The 23778-nt window shown below is 36.5% G+C and overlaps 3 protein-coding genes and 2 long non-coding RNA genes across 5 annotated transcripts; all 5 read right to left on the reverse strand.

Annotated features, from left to right (window-relative positions):
• Positions 1–2721: 2721 nt before the first annotated feature.
• Positions 2722–3627, reverse strand: LOC140021523 (uncharacterized). Its single transcript, XR_011825349.1, has 4 exons — positions 3560–3627; positions 3287–3394; positions 3105–3173; positions 2722–2976 (listed from the first exon to the last, which is right to left on the reverse strand). It is a non-coding gene; the product is annotated as an uncharacterized lncRNA (long non-coding RNA).
• A 725-nt stretch (positions 3628–4352) lies between these two features.
• LOC113695136 (protein FAR1-RELATED SEQUENCE 5-like) lies at positions 4353–6120 on the reverse strand. Its single transcript, XM_072071519.1, has 3 exons — positions 5559–6120; positions 4592–5255; positions 4353–4431 (listed from the first exon to the last, which is right to left on the reverse strand). The coding sequence occupies exons 1-3, from the start codon at positions 6118–6120 to the stop codon at positions 4353–4355; spliced, it is 1305 nt and encodes a 434-aa protein (XP_071927620.1).
• Positions 6121–11215: 5095 nt separating this feature from the next.
• On the reverse strand, positions 11216–12249 carry LOC113695144 (uncharacterized). Its single transcript, XM_027214138.2, has 2 exons — positions 11746–12249; positions 11216–11323 (listed from the first exon to the last, which is right to left on the reverse strand). The coding sequence occupies exons 1-2, from the start codon at positions 12200–12202 to the stop codon at positions 11238–11240; spliced, it is 543 nt and encodes a 180-aa protein (XP_027069939.1). The 5' UTR covers positions 12203–12249; the 3' UTR covers positions 11216–11237.
• Positions 12250–14937: 2688 nt separating this feature from the next.
• LOC113705921 (uncharacterized) lies at positions 14938–16559 on the reverse strand. The gene is made up of 2 exons (XR_003451973.2): positions 15798–16559; positions 14938–15700 (listed from the first exon to the last, which is right to left on the reverse strand). It is a non-coding gene; the product is annotated as an uncharacterized lncRNA (long non-coding RNA).
• Positions 16560–19897: 3338 nt separating this feature from the next.
• Positions 19898–21986, reverse strand: LOC113695151 (uncharacterized). The gene is made up of 4 exons (XM_027214150.1): positions 21712–21986; positions 20333–21631; positions 20199–20256; positions 19898–19981 (listed from the first exon to the last, which is right to left on the reverse strand). Exons 1-4 carry the CDS (start codon positions 21984–21986, stop codon positions 19898–19900), a joined length of 1716 nt encoding a protein of 571 aa, XP_027069951.1.
• Positions 21987–23778: the final 1792 nt, after the last annotated feature.

The raw sequence follows: 23778 nt of genomic DNA on the forward strand, positions 1-23778 counted from the left end.
TTTACCACATTGTGAGGGTCCTGCGGAGTATAAAAGGGGGCGGTTGCAGAAGTATATCCCTCAACAACAAAAATTTTTCTGTCCACCTTTCATTACTACACAAACATTTTCCATTTTCAATAACTTCACACTTCCCATTTCTTTCTACTGAAGGGTGACAATGAACCCGTGCATGAAATTTATCATTAGTATTTTCCAACCCTCCTCTAACCTCAATTGCAGTGTCATCAATAGAGGGTTCACACAGAAATCAAGTTCTTGGGTGCCAAATAGCAGCCAGTAGGTTGCATGATGTTCGAGAAGATCTCGCTAATTTAATGAGATGTTCGAGAAGGCCTCGCTACATCAATTGTTTTGGGGTTCGAATCGACCATCTCTATATTCTCAATAGACACTTACTAAAGTGTCTAAGAAATTTTATGTGTTAGAGGGGAGGACTTTTTGTTTGTGCCAAGTGCAATTGCACAAACGAGAGAAGAGGAAAAGTTCATCAGATATTAACTAGTTGTAGTATCACTAGTTGTAATATCAGGGAATTTCTAGTTGTAATATCAGTAGTTTTAACTAGATAAGACGAAAAACTGCCGATTGCAAATTCATTAGTTGTAATGAATTGTAACAAATACATAACTGGTTGTAACTCAACATGTACATAGAGTAATCAAAATTTGTTGCATTTTAAATATTAGTTACCCTACTTTCAAATTACTTGTCCCAATGAAGTATCATGTTCTTCTGCGAAACTGTTACTTATTATGTGGTCATGTGGAACCAAACCATGCCGCAAATTGTAAGTTCATTTCTGTACTGAAAGAGTAATACCTATTGAAGTGCCTGTAATACTATCTGTAATACTTATCGTTAATATAATTGTAAACAAAGTGTCTAAATTTTAACATATAGGCAAATGACAAGGGGCCTGTACAAGCACATCAATAAGCGGTAACAGCTTATTAACGTCCTGTAACGTACATATGCTAGTGGCAACTTCTTGTTACACTTGAAAAGTAAGGTGACTGACGAATAATTGGAAATTCACCTGAACCAATTGTTGTTGGAGTACAGGTTATGACCCAATCAAATTAAATCATTATTTCATCCACACACTATACATTTGACTAAACGTTGAATCTATTCTCTCGTTAATAGGTGGTTGTCATGCCTTCATCTAATCACCCAGGAGTACTATCCCGTGGAGAACAACATGAAATGACATAGCAAGCAGTTGGTCAAGTTGCCAGAAGAAACCATTTACTATGTATGGTCTCAAATAGGTGCTCTGTTAAAAATTTCTACCTCTTTTTTTCTCCCACCTAATTATTTATCAGTAGATACTTCTAACATCCAACCAAAAAGCAGTAGGTATTAGTATAGTCATGCAATCCACAAACGAAGGATCTCATACAAGTTTACCATCAAATGTTCGGCAAAAAAGACGGAAAGTATCGTTGGATCCAACAAATGCCATAAGCAAGTACGAAACACCAGATGGGAGGGTTTTATATGGGTACCAAACGCGAGTTCAGGAACGCTCCACTTAACACCATCAACTCTCTGGGACTAGCTGGTCACATTTTTAAAAATATCGTCAACGATCATCTACCGTCTGGCTATTTCGTTATGGACCATGAACCCATATGGGAGCCTGTTCGTGAGCGAAGAATGGAATTAGAGGTATTTTGTCGCTGGCATGGCATCCGCGTCCCGAGAACAAGGTCAGCGGATCTTGTTATAGGACCACAAGCCAATGATGCCAGCGTATTACATAGACTACAGCGAGAAGTTATGCAGATGGAGCGTAGGCTTCACAGGTTCCACGAGATCCAGGCCGCAAAAATACATGGTATTGGAAAACATTTTGATGTTCAACACATTTTAGCAGATCCCATGCTTATATCGGACCCGGACCTATCTGACTTTACTGAATCAAGCGACGATGACTTTCAAACGTACATACCCCATTGTCTAATGCATGACGGCGTTCCCAGGTGTTGTATGGGATACAACTGATAACAAGGGATGTAGTTCAATGTTTGTTAGGGTAGCGGTAAAACTATACTCATTATAATCTCTACTCAAATAAATTGCTTACCATATTTGGATATTAATAATGCCTGTTACTCAGTCGTAACTAGTTGTAACGTAACAGTAACAGATCCCTAACTGGTTGTAACCCATTGTGTACTGTTCGTTATTCCTTTTTGTTGCATTGTAAAACTTCATTTTAACGTTACAAATTAGTTGTCCAAGGAATCATTTTGTTATGAGCACCTATTACCTAGACGTGGTCGTCACCTGGTTTGATCATAATTTAATTAACCTAAAAACTTGTAATACCAATTGATGTGCCTGTGATATATCATGTCAATGGTGCACTAAATTCGTCAAGCGATGCAAAACAAATGGCCTAAATGATAATGTTTTATAAAAATAGCCCAATAATAATTCGAATTTATCATCATAACAAAATCAAGACAATTTAGACTTTAGATTGTGTTATCTTATACATCGTACCTTTGACGGTGCGATCTATGCCAATAAATATGTTATTAAGCTATGCAATTGAACGTAGTAGAATGATATACATATCACGACAACCATTCAACTGTTATGGTCGATTTAGTGAAAAAAATCCGATCACAAAAAACACGTTCAATTCTATTGTAAAATTGTTACTTCAATTTTCTACCAACTTTATAATTTTCTAATTGATGACTACTAACACTAGATGCGATTACAATTGTAATCCACTTGTCTAAATTTGAAAAGAGTGAAACATCAATGGTGCCTGTATAACCTCGTCAATAAGTTGTAACAACTTATTAACTGCTTGTAACGTACATATGCAACATTCTCAGGTTGGGACAACCACTTAATGTCTCGTTGAAAATATATAGTTACACATCATTCATCAACCTCATTCTGGGGGGAGGCGACGTCAACGCGTAGTTGCAATCCCTGTGTGTTATTTCTTCCCTGAAATGGGTAACGATGGCAAATCAGCAAATATTATTAATAAAACATACGATTAATGATATACGATGTCCAAGTCTCCAATTAATAACATTACATAAATATGTGCTGTAACGATAAAAGTTTATCACCTGAGGTGATGGTGCAAATACATGATATGCATCAACATCACAGTGTGTTGAAATTGCCCCACGCTCCTCCTACATTATATAGTATAAGTAATCGACTGTCAACAAATCATTACCAGTGCCTATATTGCTCACTTATAAAGTTAAATTGGACTAGACATTATAACAAAAATGATATATCAGACCATTAAGACATCTCTGATGGAGTTATGCTTGGAAAAAATAGGAAATCTGGGATGCATCCATTCTGTAGGGACACTTGCAGGAGGCCCCTGATTAGCCAAACGGTGGATCTTGAAATAATAAAAAATAATACGTTATTAAAGCGAGCATACGTTAACTACATAATTTGCATGATTTGACAGCCTTCGGGAGCCCACCGTTACAATTAAAGAAAATAAGGTAGCTCTACTACATGAACAAGAAGGTTTTATTTTAACTACTAAATGTATGCATACCGTTTGACTTTCATCGATATCGGGAGCAACAACATTTGGAGGACCATTCACTGTCTGACTCATTGAATGCGTCTACAAGTTTCGTATGGGCCAAATCATTGTATAAGACAAACAAAATACGTATATCAGGAGGGATGACGGCCGTAACAACATTATCACACAATGTAACATCAATGTAACTATTTATGCTGTTAGAAACATCCAAATAAAAGTAAGAGTCATGTCCATTTTATACTAACCGAAACAGAGTCAGTAGATGAACGGCATCCCATAAACATGTATTCCTCAAATGAAACCGATGTCGGCTCCGATTCTGAGACCTACAGTATTGACACGGCAATAATATTATTTCATAATGAATGTTACCTAAACTTTAGTTAATAGTATAACAATAACTTAGTTTTAGCATAAATGTTCCCCAAGTACCAAAATTTGATCCATACCGTAGTCTGTGTAGTTCTTGATAATCTAGATTTTCTTTTTACTCTGTCAAATTTATCGACCCAACTTCGCATCACTCTACTTTTCTTCCCACCGCCTCGTTTTTTAATGCCTCTTACGACTACTGCCTCCCCCATTTCATTTACAATTTCAATTTTATCTCGTTCCTCCATATTCAGATTTTTTTGATTTTGCAAAGGTTGCTCTTCGCTTTCTGAGAGGAGGAGCTCAACTCTCTTTGACAAATCGGATATGACAGTGATTGCTACTTTGCTGGTGTCCTCCGACATTGCTGCTCGAGTTGCGACCTTAATCATGGCTGGAGCGAGCTCCCGATAACGAGTTGAAATCATTACTTTAGGATCAGCCACAACTTCCTGTCCTCGCCGATCAAAACAGTCTCCAGCTCGAGCTCTTTTTGTCCATCGCCTCTTAATGTATTCAGGAGAAATTATTTTTATGCCCACGGTATCAAACACCTTCAATGCGTGCCCACATAAAATACCTTCATTCTCGTATTTTTTGCAACTGCAATGTACACTTAGATCATTCCGATTGAATACTACTATTCTTTCAAGTTCTCCATCATACCTCATGACCGCAAACTCCACAAACATCGCTGCATCTTGTTGTCTCAATATAACCATAGCTGTTGACTCGCCATATTCATTTTGGAATGCAACAAATACGGTTGGTGAATACGTCTCTGATGCATGCACAAGCATAGGTGTTTGCCTTAACCCTACCATGGGAAGCTTTTGCCTCATTTCATATTCTGCAATCAGTTCATTATGTCTCTTTTCATCAACCACCCGATTGAAATGTCTAAAGAACTGCACAAGGTCATGATCCAGTTTCAAATGATTTTTAATTGCTGCATTTAGGCTTTCGCTGAGTTGGGTGCTTCGCATTCCCGCGGTCCATCTTTCTTTCATCATGCACCTTGCCCATTTATCACGAATTTTATACAACCCGGAGAGCCATTCATTATTTTCAAGATTGTGTTTCTTCACCATCGCCTCCCACACCCTATTGAATTGTTCCACTTCTTCAAACTCATACATGCAGGCACCAAACATGTATGGAAGATCACTATTTTCCTTGTAGTGATTGCCAAGATGTTTCATAAAATTACGCCTTATGTGAAACGTACATAGACCGTGAAATGTTTCAGGCATAACAACTGAAAGAGCGGCTGCCATGGCATGATCTTGGTCGGTTAGTATGGTACTTGGACGCTTTCCGCACATTGCTTCTACAAATGTACCAAACACCCATTTGAAAGAATCTATAGTCTCATCATACATAAGGACAGCACCGAATATCACAATTTACCTATGTTGGTTAAAACCCACAAACACTCCAAGTGGCCGGTATTCTTTATTTGTTTTGTAGGTTGTATCGAATGTGACTACGTCTCCAAAAAATTTGTAGTCAATTAACATTCCTGCATCAGCCCAAAAGATATTCGTTATCTGCTCTTCACAGTCCAGCTGTACGGCATGAAAAAACGATGGATTCTCGAGTGTTTGCTCTTGAAAATAATTCAGCATGCTACCTGCTTCTCCATATTTCAAACTCCTTTCCCGTCGAGTACGAAGATATCGTTTCAGGTCTTCCCGAGTATATCCCACATTTCCCATCCCACCTGCCTCCTTTCCCATAAGCTCATGGCTCTGTTTCAATGAAAGCCCAGCGTCCTCGCTTATTTCAGCTTGGAATCCTTGAGCCTCGCTCACTTTTCTTTGTGATGGCATCATGTGCGCACATTGAGCAATGTGCAACTCATGGTTATGCTCTAAAACAAGATCATGCACACGGTACTTCATTGTTCCTCTAAACAACACAATAACCATTTTAGCTCCACACCCTGTTTTCGTCGGAGCTCGTGTCCTCTTTGGCATCACATCACCTTCGTACTTGCGCTTCACACCTTCCTTGCAGCAACTATATCTCCTAGACGTGGTCACGCCGTCTTTGTCTTTATTCACATAGTCTTTACGTACACTAAAACCCATTTTAAAGGCATATTTGTTGTAAAACTTGTACGCATCCTCTTCGCTGTTGAACTCCATTCCTAACTCAGGGGTCCCATCTTCTACCAATTTGCTGCAATCCATTACTTCTGATCCTACCAATTATGCATCAAACACCCTAATTTGCAACACTTCATGAATTGTATGTACATAAACGACAACATAAATGTATATTACCATTCATAATGTGTTATGAATCATACATTACTCGTATACCAAATTCTATTATTACGCTATCAATATGATTAATGATTCACATCATCTTACTTTTACTCTAACACAATCTGTGTACAAATACAACTCCATGTACACTAACTTATACGGATTGTAATGTATTGGTCACACGATGTAAGTCTATTTTAACTGTATGTACATCCACGCTGGTGATTATATTTTGATTCTAGATTCTTTAGCTCACTGGACCTTATGTCATTCGTTAATAACAACCGCATAAGCCAACTCCGCATTTTCTACTATTTCTATATTTTGAGGGCCAAACAATCACTTTCTACTCATTGTAATATATTTTTTACATCATGTAATTTACTTACAATACAAGGTTCACCCATTTATTATTCACATATATGTCTTTTCCTCAGTTTCACCTCATTCAACTTTACACCTCTATTTTATACACACTACACGGTCAAGAGAGGGACAAACTAATATTACTCCATGAGCATGGACCAATTACTAGATGCACAATGATTCATATCAATTGTAATACGGTGGCTATAACATGTAACTAATTTACAACAAGATGTACATTCATTCACTTGTTAAATGTGACTTTGTTTCTCTCATCTTTCCGTAATTCCGTTCGATGGTTTATTTGAATACATACCCCTAGGTCTTCCAAAAACTACTATCCCTTTATAGTTCATCACTGAAAAACTAAATGGTCACACACACAGATACGGTACATATATTTAATATAGTACAACTTCACTATTCTTGTATCATCTTCATATTATGTCTTCAGTGACTCTAATTTTATCCTTCATTTAACAATTGAAAATAGGGTGAAAAATTATTGGCCACAGTTACTGACATGGTTTAGTCATGTTACCTTGGTCTGCTAATACGCTTCACGTTTCACCGAAGTCGGAGAGCATAGCTGCATCTGCTATTAAGTTGAAGGACAAAATCTGGCTTCGTGAGATTTTGTCCTTCCTCTGTTTGCTTCTACCTTACCGCCTGCCTTGTGCGCATTCAAAATAGATACAATACTCTTATACCCAGTTGAAAACTACAGCTGCTTCTGCTATTCAGTTTTCCCTCCAAACTTTGGCTTCATCTCTCTTTGCTTCTTCCTTGCCGCCTGCCTTTCCACTCACTTTTCTGTCAATTGCTATTTTCATCAGAGTAGACTACACTCACTTCACTAGAAAGAGCTAGTAAGTCGAATTCCACTCGAACTTCAGCTTTCTACCTTCAATGAGCGGTCGGTCAGACTGTCAGAGTAGAGCTCCTTCAGAAGCACGCCAAGACTCTTCCCTCAGTTTTGTTTTCTGCGACTAATTCAAAATTTCAACTTGAATTTCAAAATCTACTTCTCTTCCGTTTGCTCCGTTTGCTCACGTTTGGAAGTCAACATTTTTTTATTTGGAACGGTGCCGTTTTTGTGCCCTGCTTCAGCCTTGCTGACTTGGCTCATTTGTCTCCTCACGTTTTTTATTGTGAGGAGACCGTTCAGGAGCGGTCGTCTGAGGACCGCTCCTGCCCCGTATCCCGATTCGATGAATACTTGCTGGAGTGTAACTTATTTTCAGTCTGAAATTATTTTTCCAAATTAATTGACAACCAAACAATCGAAAATATGGAAAATGTTTTCCTGAAAAAGATTTTCACCTGAAACAAACAGACCCTAAATACAACTTAAATGATGAAATGGCTCATGCTTAAAAGAAAATTTCTGCATGTATGTGTCTGAAAATTATCTCCACTGTTGCCAAAAAACCAAACAAAACTTATAAGAGGAGGAGAAAATAAACATTATACGTGGAATTCCAACCTAACTCTTGCACACACTACCAATGTACAATCTTTGCACCTTGATTTTCTTTTCTATTTTTGTTCTTGTGTTCATTAACTTTATGGTGTTTGAAGTGTTGGAAAAACATCGCAATTCTGATGGGTTTAGCTTTTCCTTTCTCGGATTCTCAGCAGCCGGCGTCAATAAAGAAAAACAAATGCTGGGGAGTTGAGATTTTATTGGTTTTGGGAATTTTTCCAACGGAGCGGGTTAGATGGGTAGCTGAACCGGCTGGAGCTATTTCACTCCGGTTCGAAAGGCAACTCGAATTGGACCGCCAAATAGTGGATTTATTAGTACAAGGGAGAGTTGGGCAGAGGGATAATTAAGTTATTCCAAATAATATTTCACTTGTATTATAAATACATTTTACAACTCATTTTTTTTATATTTTAATTTTTTTATTTCATATATATCACATAACAAAAAATGTAATAGTAATTATTTCAAATAATATTTCAAATGATACCTATATTCAAACACGCTCATTATTTTTTGATGGTGAATTATTCAGATGGTGAATGTTGATTAATTTTTGGTATTGCAAAGTTTGATATCATAGAATGACACGTAAACACAAAGAAAAGAAGACGAGAGATGATTAATGTTATATAGAGGCTTAAGAAGGCAAAGGACAAAACATGGACTCATGGGTGTAAACATGAGGTCATTTTAAATTCTATAGGCCCAACCAAACTAGCTAGTTCAATCTGGAACTTGCTGGTTTTCAGAAATGTAATAGTAGATCCATAGATGTTGGAACTTTAAAATCCAAAAGCTTTGAACATAATAGCATCTTAATTTGGAATTTCAGCTTGGCTTCTTGGCATTTCACAAAGTCTGCAAGGAGGAGTGTGAGGCCTAGTTTGGATGGAGGGATTTGAAAAGAAGAGAAGAGAAAGGAAGGAATGACCTCATCTTCCTTTTGTTTCAAAGTTTTTGAGTGGTAGGAATGTAAAGTTGAAAGATGAATCACATTATTCAATACTTAAATCGAGCTCGGTTTTGGAAGAGGTCGCTTGATTCACTAACTAGTCAAACCAAACTCGAACAATTTTTTGTGTTTGATAACTTTCAAATTCAATAAAAAAAAACTCGTTCAAATTCAATTTAGCAACTAAACAAACCAAACTTGAACAAAATTTAAAACTCATTAAAATAATTAAATAAATTTGAACACTAGAGTGTTCGATTTAATTAGACTCATTTACACCTTTAAGGAAAAGAGAAGAAAGAGAGGAAAATAGAGGGTGAATAATTAAAACAACTTTCTCAATAAACAGAAATTGAAGGAAAGTGGACGCAATGCTTCCAAACTTATTTGAAATGCCATTAAAAAATTATTAATATCCAACATATTCAAAAATTATTCCATTTCTTTCCTAAATTCCCAAACAACTTGAAAATCTATTCTCTTCCTTTCCCTTCTTTTCTTTTCTCTGGTAATTTAAACTTTCTCCTCTATAATTCTCTGCAAAACTCCCAAACTAGGCCTATGTTTTGCTGGTCTCATCGAAGGAAGTTAGCCCTTGTAGTTTGTAGAAGCACTTTTGCACACAGCCCATCATGGAAGAGCAGCGTAAAAACACATTGGTTTGGGCCTCGAGCCCCCGTCCAACGCAAAATTTAATTTTGTTTGTTAAACAATACCAACAATTATACGTAATCAATATTTAGGTAGATTAAGATTTAAGATGACATATTTTTAAGTAGATAAAAGGAAAGCCAAACATATATTTTTTGTCCTATAAATTCAGAAACAAAGGGATTTTGTACAACTTTACAGTAAATTTTTCAAGCAAAAGTACTGAATTTCTGTATGCAGCATTTTTTTCTTTCGTTTATGTTGCTTCAAAAAAATGAACAAAGAACTTGTTGAGCTTGTGCACAACTTAAATCACCAAGGCAACTTTAATTCTGGTTGAGCTTGATGATAATTAGCTATGGCAAGCTTGATCAACATCGAACCTCCATAGCTTTTGGTCCAAATTTAATGAATCTTGTAACTTTACCATACTCAAACATTTTTTTTGGGCAAATTATAGTTTACCCTCCAGTGATTTAGTGTTTTTTTGCATAACCTTCCTATGATTTCAAAAGCTATACATAATCCTCTCATGGTTTGGATTGAAGTGTTAAAGTAATGGAAATAGTCATTCGTAACGGAACTTAAATGCATAAATGCATCATAACATTCTTTGTTTGACAAATTTAAGGAGTCCTCACATAATTTGTTTCTTCTCTCCCTCGTGCAAATTCGGAAGCAAATACGGAATAATAAAACCTTAAATTCATCCAAAATACCAAAAAAGATTGGATTTGATTCATCTGGATAAAGTTGTAAAAGAAAATTTTGTAATGAACATAAGAGATTCTTATAAATATAAGAAATACGTAAATTATACGTTTAATGTATGCAAAATATTAGAAAGGCAAAAGGCTAGATTTTATTTTACAAGTATTTCCACTCCTGACTTTTAAACATTTTTACAAATATTTTAAATATCGAACGATACAAATAAAAATTAAGTGAGTTTTGTATACGTCTGTAACTTCACAAAATTTCTTATGCTACTTGATATTGCCAAAATTTTGCCTGCCGAGTGATTTCTTTTTAGCTTTTTCATGTAGGAAAAGCTAAAGCAAACGGTTAACCACTAATTCAAAGCAAAAAAATGAAACTGTGTAACAAAAAATTTTGAAAACTGGACTATGAACGGATTTCTTTGAGAAGCTATTAATTCAGAATCACCAAGAAAGGATGCCAACATAAGTGTGATCTTAGAACGTAGAAGATTGATCAGCAAAATGGATGAAACTCCATTCTGAAATCTAAAGATCTCCACTTCGACTTCCTAATTAAGATAAAGGGAGACCAATCTAAAGTTATATAAAGAAATTAAAGTGATTGCCTTTTTGTTCAAAGAAAAAAACAAGGGACACTGCACTTTTTGGATTTTCTTCCAATAGAGTGAAGAATCAGCTATTTCTCTCTCTCTCTCTCTCTCTCTCTCTCTCTCTCTTTAAATTTGTGCTAAATATTTGGTAATTTTCAAGATAAATACCATTCCTGCATCAGTCCCTTGGAAGTCGAATTAGAAGAAACACCATCTTTCAAATTGAGAACAAAGAAAAGGGCAAAAGAAAAGAAAAGAAAAGAAATACTTCAGTATTTTGTATATGCATCGATAGATGGTTTAAGATCACCAGATCGAGCACTTCCCTGCCTTACAGATGAATTGTTCCCCCTGGCTGCAAGCAAACCAAGAAAAGAAAATAAAGCGTAGCTACTATATCTTTAAACTGAGTTAGATGGAGATGCACGTATAATTGTTTGAGAAGAAGAAAGAAAGCTCTCCTCAACATAAGCAGATGATCATCTCCAGATTCGGTCATATTGCTTCAAGAGATAGGTAATAATACATGTGATATGCAACTAATACATCCTAATGCATCATAATTAATTAAAAAGTACCATCAGCAAGATTAATTAACACCGACATCTTGAATTTGCATGTACAGATAGATTTAACATTCATAAGGAACCTATATATAATAAGCTAGCATCGAGTATTACTAGAAAACATGGAGAATTTGCCATCTCCCGTGAGATCTACAAACTACTACCGCCATTAGAGCTTAGTCATGAATAGGTAGGAATGATCAGTACATACTTTCCATTTTCATCAAGTGTCTCGTGCTGTCTCGTTTTCTCTCAGCAATCAGTGCTTCACGAGCTGAAACAGCTCCTTTGGGAGCAAGCAACGAATCAAACAAAGAACAATCCATCCAATCATTCAGAAAAGCCTCCTGACCCCAGATTTCGGGTATGCAAACTCTTCCAGCCACTTCATTCCAATGCCGAAACAGTTTTTCTCGGCCAGATTCCTCTTGCTGAATTGCACTCTTTGGCATCGGTTGCAAAGCATCCTGCTGCACTGATGATGATGATGTGCCATTGGGCTTTGCATCTTGACATCTGACTCTAGGCGACGCTATCACTGGTTGATAGTTGTCGAAATCTAAAGAACCCTCATGGGCTTTACTTGTTTTGCTTGTTTTAGAGAGATGATCAGCGGCCATATTGGTTGTTTTAGTATCTGCAGCAATAGATGAAGAACAGTTGGCCATAGATATTGGTTACTAAGATACAACTGATGGTCTCAATGATAGTATCTGGATCAATGTTTGCATTGCATGCTAGAAGGTCTCTAGTCAAGGATTTATACAAAGAGGAATGCGTGGGGAATTTGCATTACACGTTCGTAGGGTTTGCTTTTACGGCTTTTGAAGTCAGAACGTGTCTTTCCTAGTTTTTTGTTGGTTGAAATGTGTGGTGGAATGGAACCATGTTAGGCAAAGTACTACATCTAGCGTAAAACGCAACGGGGGTTGGACTTGCAGGACTTTATCCTAATTTTGAACGGTAACAACATATTTTTTAATCACTTTTTTCTCTCACAAAAAGTATTATAATATTTTTAAAAAAAGATATTTCAAATAATCTCCTATCGAAACACACTTGTAACATAATTTTAGATATTTGCATATCCTTTCTTTCTTTCTTTCTTTTTCATTTTTGTTTTGGGTATAAAAAATAGGAAGGTTATAGAGACTGATTTTGATACAAACCACTTGTATCAATTTTTTTTTTCAAATCTATCGTAATCCTTATATTTAGTTATTTGCATCTTTAATTTTTAAACAACACTTTCACATATATTTAAATTATTAATTGATACAAGTAAAGATCAATGATTGAAGGAGCTTTATATGTATATAATATCTGTTAGCTTTTAACCCCTGTACTACTACTGAAATCCTTTTAATGTCTAACATTTAAAAGCAGTTACTTAAAACACATTCAGAAATTCTTCACGTGGAGTTTCAGAATCAGTAACCAAAACTAGTTTTTCTAACTTCATATATATAGCATAATGTAGAGCTCCTTAAGATGATGAAATATGAACTGTGAATGGATAAAAAAAAAACAGTAGTTGGCATTCAAATTGATTATGTATTTTATTTTTGTTGGATTTTAAATAAACAAATGATGTCCTAATATTTATGTATTTTGGTTCTATGTTGATTATAATGCACTGAATCTTATATGTCCTTGGGTATTGCTGCTTAACAATACACTTGTTTCCAATTTTGTTAGACTTGAGAACCAGTGCAAATTGACATGAATACTGAAACATCATGACACAATTCGATCAACACTGTTGTAACAAGAAAAATAAATAAAAATCTATAGTACTGAAATAGAAAGTGAACGGGAAGAGTTAACCTTGAAGAGGCAAAGATGTGGACGTACATTTATGCAAGAAAAAGAATGAGAGATATTTGTTTCAGGGTGATGGGATCACCAAATCTTGTCCTTAAATTCCTAAAGCATCGTTGGTCCATCTCCTGCAGACCAAATTCAAGTGTTGCCACCCTTGTATGGACCATCTTGAACTAAATTATAAGCTATAGAATAGAGGGCTTTGCAGTAGCTTTCTTTTATACAAATTTAAGTAAATAATATCACGATATTACTTTAAAAAAACAATAATAATTTTCATTTCTTCGTCTTCCTCACCATATTACAATTGAAGTTGTTCAATGGATAAAGATGTATAACAGCTTATTAACAGATTATAAGATATGCAAAACTATTTGTAAGAATTAGTAGTAGGAACGTAATTATTATGTATGGGATCCACATGAACAGTGATAAAATATTATATTAGTATTGTAAAGTTGTATAAGTAACTAAGCATATCTTACAATTTGTAGAAATGACATCCATATGAACAGTAACAAAATATTACACCGTTGTTAAAAAGTTCAACGAGTAAATGAGCACATCTTACAATTTGTTGAAATGGCCTTGCACTGTTTAGGAGCGCTTGTTATGACAAGCATTCTTGCCCCTTGCTCATGGTTCACTTGCCACATCGATCTCATATGATGTAACAATTATTGTATTCTTCTATTTTCTTTGTTGGCCAAGAATAAAGTTACATTTAAGTCCATTTAGTATTATGTGTCCTCGCATCAGCTTCTGAATCAGTCTGAATGCTGTTCCCTGAGACTCCCGAAATATCTCTTCTTGAACCTTAAAATTTCATTGGGAAAATCGCCAATTTAGTCCCTAAATATTTTCACTAACACCAATTTGGTCCTTTAAAGTTTTTTACTATGAAATTAGTCCTCAAAGTAAAATATATACGTCAATTAAGGACCAGCGTCATAGCGCCGCCGCAAACTTGTCTCTTATTGAAGTAGACGGCGGTCCATTCAAGGGCTTTTTGGGCATTTCATGCACTCTCTCAAAAGTTTTCCTAATTTCGGCATATGTTGGACGCAAACCAATTTTCTATCTCGAATTGAGCTCATGATCTCCTTCTGTCCTTTGACAGCATTTTCATAGCTCTGCAGAAGAGAATCAATCTACTTCCCCATTGATCCCAGAGGGATGGAAGTAGCAGCAGCAAGGACGGCCGCAACAGGAGGAACAGCCATAGCAGCAGCCATGACTGAACATATAAGAACAGCAGCAAATGCGGCAACAAAGATAATGCTCGACAATTTTCTCCAAGCATAGATGTACTTAAGCTTTTATCAAGCTTAGTCTTTCGCATTTACAGCTTCTCAAGCATCAGAATTTGGGCATGGGAAATTTCACTAGGCTTGACAACTGGATTAGAGGCCATGGCTACTAACTTTTGGGCAACTGGGCATATCCAGTTGGGCAAACTTCCCCATTTTTGGGCAACTGGGCAACTAGATTAGTCACCAAATTTGAAAGACTAAGCTTCTAATCCAGTTGTTTCTCTTGAAAAAATAGATATTGAAATTTTTCTGGGAGAAACAACATATGAAGAAGATTTTTTTACCTTTCATAACAGGGTAAGTTCATTGGAACAAATCTCTGAGTAATTCAATTGGTTGTAAAGATAAAAGGCGGGGAAAAATCCCAAAAGAAAAAAAAAAGGCTTCCATCTGAAAACTCATATCAACCACCGAGAATCAGCAATGGTTCTAATCGTCTTTAGTCCTCAGAATTAGGAACCGTTTCAAGTAAATCAGAGCTTTAATCCTCTGTCTGAATTCCAAATCCACTCGCTTCAATTGATAGAGTAGCTATAGAAGACCCATGGGCGGAGAGAGATAGATGAGGAATTCCGGCAAAAGCTCCAAGACAAATGTGAAGGCCGGCAACGGTCAGGAGATCAGGAGAGACAGGAAATCGGGTACATGAATGGATTGCCGAAGAAAGGTGGCCATGGCGGCAAGTTCACGTGGTCCGGTGACTGTTACTCCGATGCTGAGCTAGGACGGATCCACAAAGAAGCTGTCGCCGTAAATGATCCCAACTATGAAGATCCTATTAAGAACGAAGACTGAAGATCATAAATATCATCGTCGTCGTCATCGGCTGTGATTATGAAATGTTGATCTTCTGATTTCTTTGATTTTTAAGAACTTGGAAATGTAAACACGCCTTTGATTATACCTAGGTATATGAATCTATGGTGATCTGTGATTTACCCTATTAAACAAAAAAAAAAAAAGAATTCCAATCCGATCTTCACCAACCCAGAAACTGATCTTCCGACTTGAAAATTCCTGCAATCTCCCCTGTCGAACAACATTCAGCAAAAAAAGACGAGCTTAAATTGCCAAAGATTCATACAAGAAAATCCACGAAAATCAAATTTCCAATACCATCACTAACCTCCAAAGCTTCAGGATCAGACAGAAAAATCAGATTTCTAAGGAAACTCAAATCCCAGTCCAAAGAATTCTTCTGAAAACAACTCCAATTCCTCTTGAATATCCAGTTGCCCAAATTTCACCAGGCTTCTCAAGCCCAAATTTCGCAATTTCACCAGGCTTCTTACTCATAGGACTTCCCATGGCTTCTCCTCAAGCTTCTAAGAATTCATGGCATGAAGTGCCTAAAAAGCCCCTGAATGGACCGCCGTCTACTTCAATAAGAAACAAGTTTGCGGCGGCACTACGACGCAGGTCCTTAATTGACGTATATATTTTACTTTGAGGACTAATTTCATAGTAAAAAACTTTAAGGGACCAAGTTGGCGTTAGTGAAAATATTTAGGGACTAAATTGACGATTTTCCCAATTTCATTTCTAAGATTTTCATGATATAATGGTTATTATGGGCGCTGCCAAGAAATCTTACAACGTGGGAAAGCAATGCCCAATCGATGCTTCACAGGTACCTGAAGTTATGGTATTAAATCAGAATAACAGGACAATGATTGGCAGTGGCCTCTGCTCCTGGGTATCAATAAGTTTAACCAACAACATTTGTAAGCTACAAGCATAGGCTCTTTGCTCTATATTTCCCCTTCCTTTTCCTGGGGTAAAGAACAAAAGCAAGCAGCGGAATCAAGTTTAACATCATTTCTAGCGGATCCTGCTACACTAAAAAGACAGTTTAAATTGAAATTAGTCTTTCCAACTTGATTTCAGGTTCCGACCAATTTTCCTATGTTTTCAGAACCGGACCAGGTATTGACTCGGTCGAGCTTAGGGGTCAGGGGTCAATGGGTTCAATCGGGTTCGATCGGGGTTGAACCGGATGACGTCATAAATAAAAATTAAAATATGATATGTAAAATACCTAATTACATGTTAGTATTAATAAAGGTATATTCATATATATTTGATATTTTAAGTATATTTGATAAGAAAATACAAAGAAATTAGAACAATCAAGTAGCAATTTATATTATTTAATGAGCATTAACAAGTTTAGAATTAAAATTATGGACTTAATTGAAAAATAATATCAAACTTTAAGAAAATATTTATAAAGTATGAAATATTTGAGTTATATTAATAATTTTTAACAACCTAGAGGTCAAAACATAATATGAAAAATATTTTGACCTTTCAAAAAATAGTAAAAAAAAAGAAGAGAGTGAATTGGTTCCAAAGCCTGAAATTGGTGCCAACCTCGGCAGATAAAAAGAGAGTCTGTAAGTTATATGGAGAAGTCGAGATTGATATAGTATGTGAAGAGATTATGGACGACAGATCACCGACCTTGGGGCCCATTTTGGTGGAAAATGAGAAAGGAGTGTCCTAATAATCTATGGCTTCTGATAAGATGATTATGCAAGTTTGTCCTTTTTGGACTTCCACTTTTAGTCTCTGCTCTGTACCTGGCCCGAAACTCCCCAACCAAACCAAGCGGAGGGGCTTGCAACTGACTTGCCTAGTTCTATTTTTCCGGTCAAACCGGGTCAAATCCGGTCAACTACAGGTTTTGACCTGGTTTGACCGAGTTTTAAAATTTCAGGTTTTTAAGTCAACTCAAACCGGACAACTGGCCGGTTTTCGGTTTGACCTGTTGGACCGGCCGGTCCGGTCTGAGTTTAAAAACAGAGCAATTTTCCTCCTGCTGAGCAACCCCTCATCGGAGGAGACTACCACTGGTGTAACAATGATTGCCTTTGTGCTGTGTATGCTTTTAAAGGAGAAAGATAGCAAAATAGGCAGCCGAAGGCCAAACATAACAGCAAGCTCATTCATTCTTGACAGCATGGTAGATGCGGCGGACAAACGTCAAGGAAGTATAAAAGCTGACTGTGCCGAGCATGAGGAAAAATGCATAGCACATAAAAGCACTATAGCCAAAATAGAACACTGTTTGCATGAAACCACTCATACTTGATTTGGAATAAAAGTAGAAACTGTACAGAAACATGAATATCCCCACGCTGCCCCCACGTAAGAAAGACCTGAACCAAACAAGGACAGCTTTACCCTAAGAAGATGAAAGGTCACATGTATGGCTACAAGCAGAGATGCTGAAAATGAGAAGGGGAAAAATGTCAAAGCAGAAGAAATCATGCCAGAGAGATCAAAATGAAATTTAAGCTCTAACAGCTGAGTATGACAATAATAAATGTAATTGCTGAAGCTCAATTAGAACAGCAAATTATAGTTAGATTGATGGCCTTATTCACTCAGTTTCTACACAGTGCAGAAGGAACATAAACATCTAAACATTCTTGCCTGTGCTTGGGAGTAAGGGTTCATGCGAACAAAAAATATGAATGTGAGCAGGCAGTCTTCCAATGCAAATAATGCAGACCCCAAAAGTATGGTGGAAAACTTTGTTTTTAGAATAAAGTTTTTCACATGTTAACTTCAACCTGTTTGTTTAGTGCTAAAACTGGACAATGAATGCTAGTACTGTGTTAATGAACAAACAACAAAAGGCCATGCATAAGGGCAAAATCCAATATACGAGTTCCTCTCCAATGTTTAAAACTTTATCAAGAGACACAGAAACGGTTCTCCAATCAAGGTCAATCATATTTGAGTGCCACGCACTTCTGCTGAGAGTTGTGGTTGCAATAAATAATATTTTAGAGAAAATAATATTTTCACTTGCCAAAGATACCCCCGTGTGTTTATCAAAAGCATTCTCCCTACCAAATCTCTTCTTTTCCAAACCCTAAATTGGCTTTGAGCCAAAATCGCAGCCATTTGAAGCAAAATTGGTGATTTTAGGTCTGCTCATCTTCAAGCTAAAACCACAGCCATACAAAGAAAAATTTGTGAGTTTGGGTCTGCTCATAGCATGTAATCGATTTGGGAGGAGAGGTAAGAGTCTTAAACTTGTTAATTTTGAGATGTCTTCAGGAATGTCTTCCTCAAGTTATAGAAGTGGGAATGGAAGTAGGGATTTAAGATATCAATACAGGCTATGTGATTGTGAAAGAAAGTCTAAGATAAAAACTGTTGAATCAGAAAAACCAACCAAAGGCATATTGTATTTCATTTGTGAAAGAGATGAATGTGGCTTTTGGTGTTGGTGTAATCCGACTAGCCGACAGCAGCCAAGGTGGGAAGCTGGTATTGGAAAACTAGCAGAGGAAAAGCGACCAAGTATGGAAGCTAGCATGATGTCAAGATGGCAGAAAGTGGATGAGGAACTGAAGAGCCTGAAGTTGCTTGTTTGTTATTGTCTAATGGTGTTTGTGTTTTCACTCTTAGTTTTGATGTCCAAGATGTGAAATTGATGTGTTAATCTTTTGTTTAGTTCTAGTAGTGACGTTGAATGGGGAAGGAAAAGTGTACTGAAAATCCATATGTACAATGACGGTTTCATGTTTTGCTTTGTAGAAATGAAAAAGAAATATTGCCAGCATTGTCTTTTGGATAGTTATTGTTAAATGTAAAAGTCATACTGTGATTGAGATGGGGTATGTCCCTTTTTTGTCATGCAACTTACGGTAAATGAAACTAAAACCTGCAAAAGAGAAATGAAATAGTTGCTTTGATATTCCATCTATTCATTCACACAAAAACAACCATTCAACCATCCAACAAGAAGGGAATTGAAATGCCTGCAAAATGATATCTATCAACCATTCAACGACATGATAATAAATTGGATGCAAAATGCGATCCATTTTGCTTTGATATTCCATCTATTCATTCACACAAAAACAACTATTCAGCAAGAAGGGAATTGAAATGCCTGCAAAATGATATCCATCAACCATTCAACGACATGATAATAAATTGGACGCAAAATGCTATCCATCTTTCCATTCATACAAAAATAGTCATTCAAATCATCCATATAAAAGTAGAACATATCATTATCTGTTTACACCAAACTCAACGCCCAAAAATCAGTACAAAAAACAAAACAGTTTGGGCATATTTGCAGTCATCTAAGTCCAACCCAGTTACCAAAAAATGCCAGTTTACATCACATCACCTAACTACGAATTACACACACACACAATTTAGGAAGATGGATTTGTTCTTGTTCTCTTGGCCCTTATTTTATGCAGCACATCGATCAACAACTGTTGGAGGTCTAACTCTTCCACCAGCAATATTCTTAACAGGTCCTCCAATCACAGTAGACTGTTAAATGGAAGTATGTTAGTACAGGACATATGTTTCAAGTACTATGTACTAAGATTCATGAATAATACCTAAGAAGAAGCAATTTTTCTAGTGATAACCCTGTTGACACTAGACATTGTTGGTTGAGTATATACTTTTCTCTTTGAAACTTTTGATTTAGATAGATTGGGATTATCAACCGGCTTTCCCTGAGGGGTTGGTTATGAAGTGCGACCAGCAGAGTGGTTAGCTTCTTGTGGCTCCAAAGTTTCACCAGCAGGCTCTTGATTGGCCTATGACATCAAAACAAAAAAGTTATGAACTGTTAGTAATAAAGAAGAGCTTATGCCATGCATAAGAAGATTGTACCTTGTAAAATTTGGATGGATTGTATTCTTGCAACTTCTTGAATTGTGTCCAGGTTTGAAGCATATTTTACAATGCCCAGTAAGTCCTTTTATGGTTGATATTTGTCCCTTCTTTGGTTCATCAGGTGCTCTCCCTCGCACCTTCTTTAGCCTTCCAGGCATCTTTCTTATCAATGGAGAATTAATTGGCTCTTCATTGGCCTTCTCCCAATACCTTGCACTTGGTACAGGCATAAATACATGCCTATATGTCTTCAAATAAGTCTTTTTGCTGTAGCATTTGTGGACAAAATCAACTATTGGCTTTTTACGTGCTTGTATTGCTGCACATGCATGGACACATGGATAACCTGCTAATTGAAATAACTCACATATACAGGTCCAATCTTGTAGGTCTACCACTACAGTTTTGTTAATACCAGCATCAACTTCATATTTCCAGCCATCAACCCATTTAACAACACATGTCCTACTCAGCCTTACATTATTCTCAATCTTGTCATGGATGTTTGTACATATTTTACCTTGAAATTTTTCCATCCTAGTCCTCTTTACCTGGAATCGTTGCATTAGTCTTCTGCTAATCCATTCAAACATCCCAACCACAGCCAACTCCCTTGCTGGAAGAATGTAATTGTTAAATGACTCATTTAAATTGTTAACCAATATGTCACACTTACTTCTTCCACTGAAGTGTAATCTGGTCCACAGAGTTGGTGAAAATTTTGAAAGCCATGCTGACGCTTGTGAGTCAACTTTTTCCATGTCTTTCATTGCCACATGCCAGTCTGCCTCATTTCCAGCACCTGCACATACCCAAAACAAGTCCTTCAGCTCTTTTCCTTTGAATTTTTGGCTGAAATTTTGATACATATGTCTTGTGCAGAACCTATGCTCAGAGTCAGGAAAAAGCTCTCTAAGAGCTTGAACAAGTCCTTTTTGTCGATCTGAAATGAAGGTCCAAGGTATATTGTCCATCCCCAATCCTAAATCATCCAGTAAAAGCTGTAGGAACCACCTCCATAAATAATACCTTTCAACTTCAACAACAGCCAGTGCTATTGGAACCATATTATCATTACCACCTCTCCCTAAGGCAGATAATAATTGGCCATCAAATGCACTCTTTAAAATGCACCCATCTAGACCAATAATTGGTCTACATCCGTCAAGAAATCCCTGCTTGCAAGCATGAAGACAGAAGTACATTCTTTCAAATGTACCTTTAGATGTTGTATCAGGTATGTCAACTTGAATCTTTACTGTACTACTAGGATTATACTTCAGGATCGTGGTTGCACTGCATAATGCCACAGATTATGATATTGCTCCATGTCTAATCCCTGTATATCTTCTTTTGCCTTTCTCTTCGCTCTATACAGCTTAGATGAAGTGACACTGACCATCAAATCCTTTTTAACCTCATTTTGAAAACCAATTAAGTTACGCTTAGGATCATTTCTAATCTTAAATTGATATCTTTGGCTAAGGTATCTCGATGTAACATGCTCGTTGTTGTACTCTCTACCACAAAAATGCTCACCCTTGAACTTTTGATGCATGGTTCCTCCATGAACAACCCCTCTCACACTCAGCTGTAATTCTGTAGGAATCATTTCTGATCCACTTTGTTTCATACCTCTCTTATATTCCATTCCAATAAAGCCATCCTGAATAATCTGAAATTTTTGAACTTCTGGCCCACTTTTAGTTTAAAATGAAACTTCTTAAACTCAACTTCTGGATCAAAATCTAGATATTTTTCAAGCTTCTCACCATCGGAACCGGTCCTCCCCAGCAACTTCTTTTCTGGGATTACAGGTTCATTCCAATTGGTTTCTAATCCAAAATCAGTGACATTTTTATCAGAACTTCTCACCTGTACAGACAGCCTAAAAACCTAACTAGTTCCATCCATTTAAGATGTGGTTCTCGATTTTGGCAAGTTTCACAATTAAGTTATAAACTGAGAGTAGCAATTATGCAAATATATAGCCTTCTAAAGAGATCCAAATACACTGTTAATGCTATTTTATAAACTTGTGAATCCGAAAAGACTCTTTAGTTATAGGGATATTTCATGCTTGCACCTGATAGATGGAGCTTTAAGGGGAAAAAGAATTAAAAACTTTACTAATTAAGGAGCTTTTAAGCTTTTTATTCTTTTCTCTTAGTATCTTTCCCTTTTCCTTCTCTTCCTCACCTTTGATGAAGAAGTACTCATGAAGTGTAAATAAGAAAACCTTCATCTAATTAGGTGATACTTAGGGATGCAATTTTTTGGGATTTTTTTAATATCTTAATGGCATTGTATCTTTCCCTTTTCCTTCTCCTCCTCACCTTTGATGAAGAAGTAGTCATGAAGTGTAAATAAGAAAACTTTCATCTAATTAGGTGATACTTAGGGATGCAATTTTCTGTGATTTTTTTTTAATATCTTGATGGCATTACTCCTTCAAGTTGGATCTCATAATTCAGATAATTTAATCTCCTGCCACAAGATGATCCATTCAAGTTGCTGAAAACAAAAATAGAAGCAACAAATTATTGCTTCATGAATACGTACATGAAACATTATCTCATAGGACTTGATTTATTTTGGTGTCATTGCAGGTAACGATGCTAGGATTGAGCCACATATTGATTTAACTTCTATATATTTCATAACCTTCTTTCTCCTTAACCTATATAGCAAGATAAAAACACTTAGGCACAAAGTTACATCTTCTATTCTAGCTCCAAAAATCACCATCTAGATTTTACTTAATTGTACTTCTTGCTAACGTGTCGCGGCGTTGTTAAATTGATTGCTTTAGGGATACTTCCTTGGACGCTTTGGAATAAAGAAAGAAAATGTTTCTTTGAAAACTTCCATTTAGGAGATACTTAGGATGCGAGTTTATGGGATCCTTTATGCCTTCATTGCATAAGTACTCTTTCGTGTTGGACCTCAATAGTTTAGAATTCTATATTATCTCCTCCCACAAGATGATCAATTGAAGTTTGCTAAATACAAAGAGTATAGGATCAACAATTTGTTGCTCTCTGACCATAAGATTAATTATATATAAGGCCTAAAACTTACTTGTATTTTGGTGTTATTCCAGTAAACGAGGTCAGCATTGAACCACGTATTGATCATTAAGGTCTATATCTTTGATGATCTTATCTTTTCTAGTCTACATAAGTTAGATTGATTACATACTATTTGGAGAAAAAATTACCATCCTAAGGTTAAAACTGAGACATTTCCATTTATGGCTTCAGGGATACATAGTTGGACATCCAGCAACTACATTTCAAGGAATTCTTTACCATGCAGTCCCGTTTGCTTATAGGATGGGCCTGATTTCTGATGAACTCTATGAGAAATTTTGATGAACTATGGGAGGGACGTGGGAGGAGGTTGCAAGTTGGTGACATCAGCATCGTCCGGCCGACGGTAGA

The sequence above is a fragment of the Coffea arabica genome, chromosome 1e (assembly GCF_036785885.1).
Source record: "Coffea arabica cultivar ET-39 chromosome 1e, Coffea Arabica ET-39 HiFi, whole genome shotgun sequence".
In the NCBI taxonomy this organism is placed as follows: domain Eukaryota; kingdom Viridiplantae; phylum Streptophyta; class Magnoliopsida; order Gentianales; family Rubiaceae; genus Coffea; species Coffea arabica.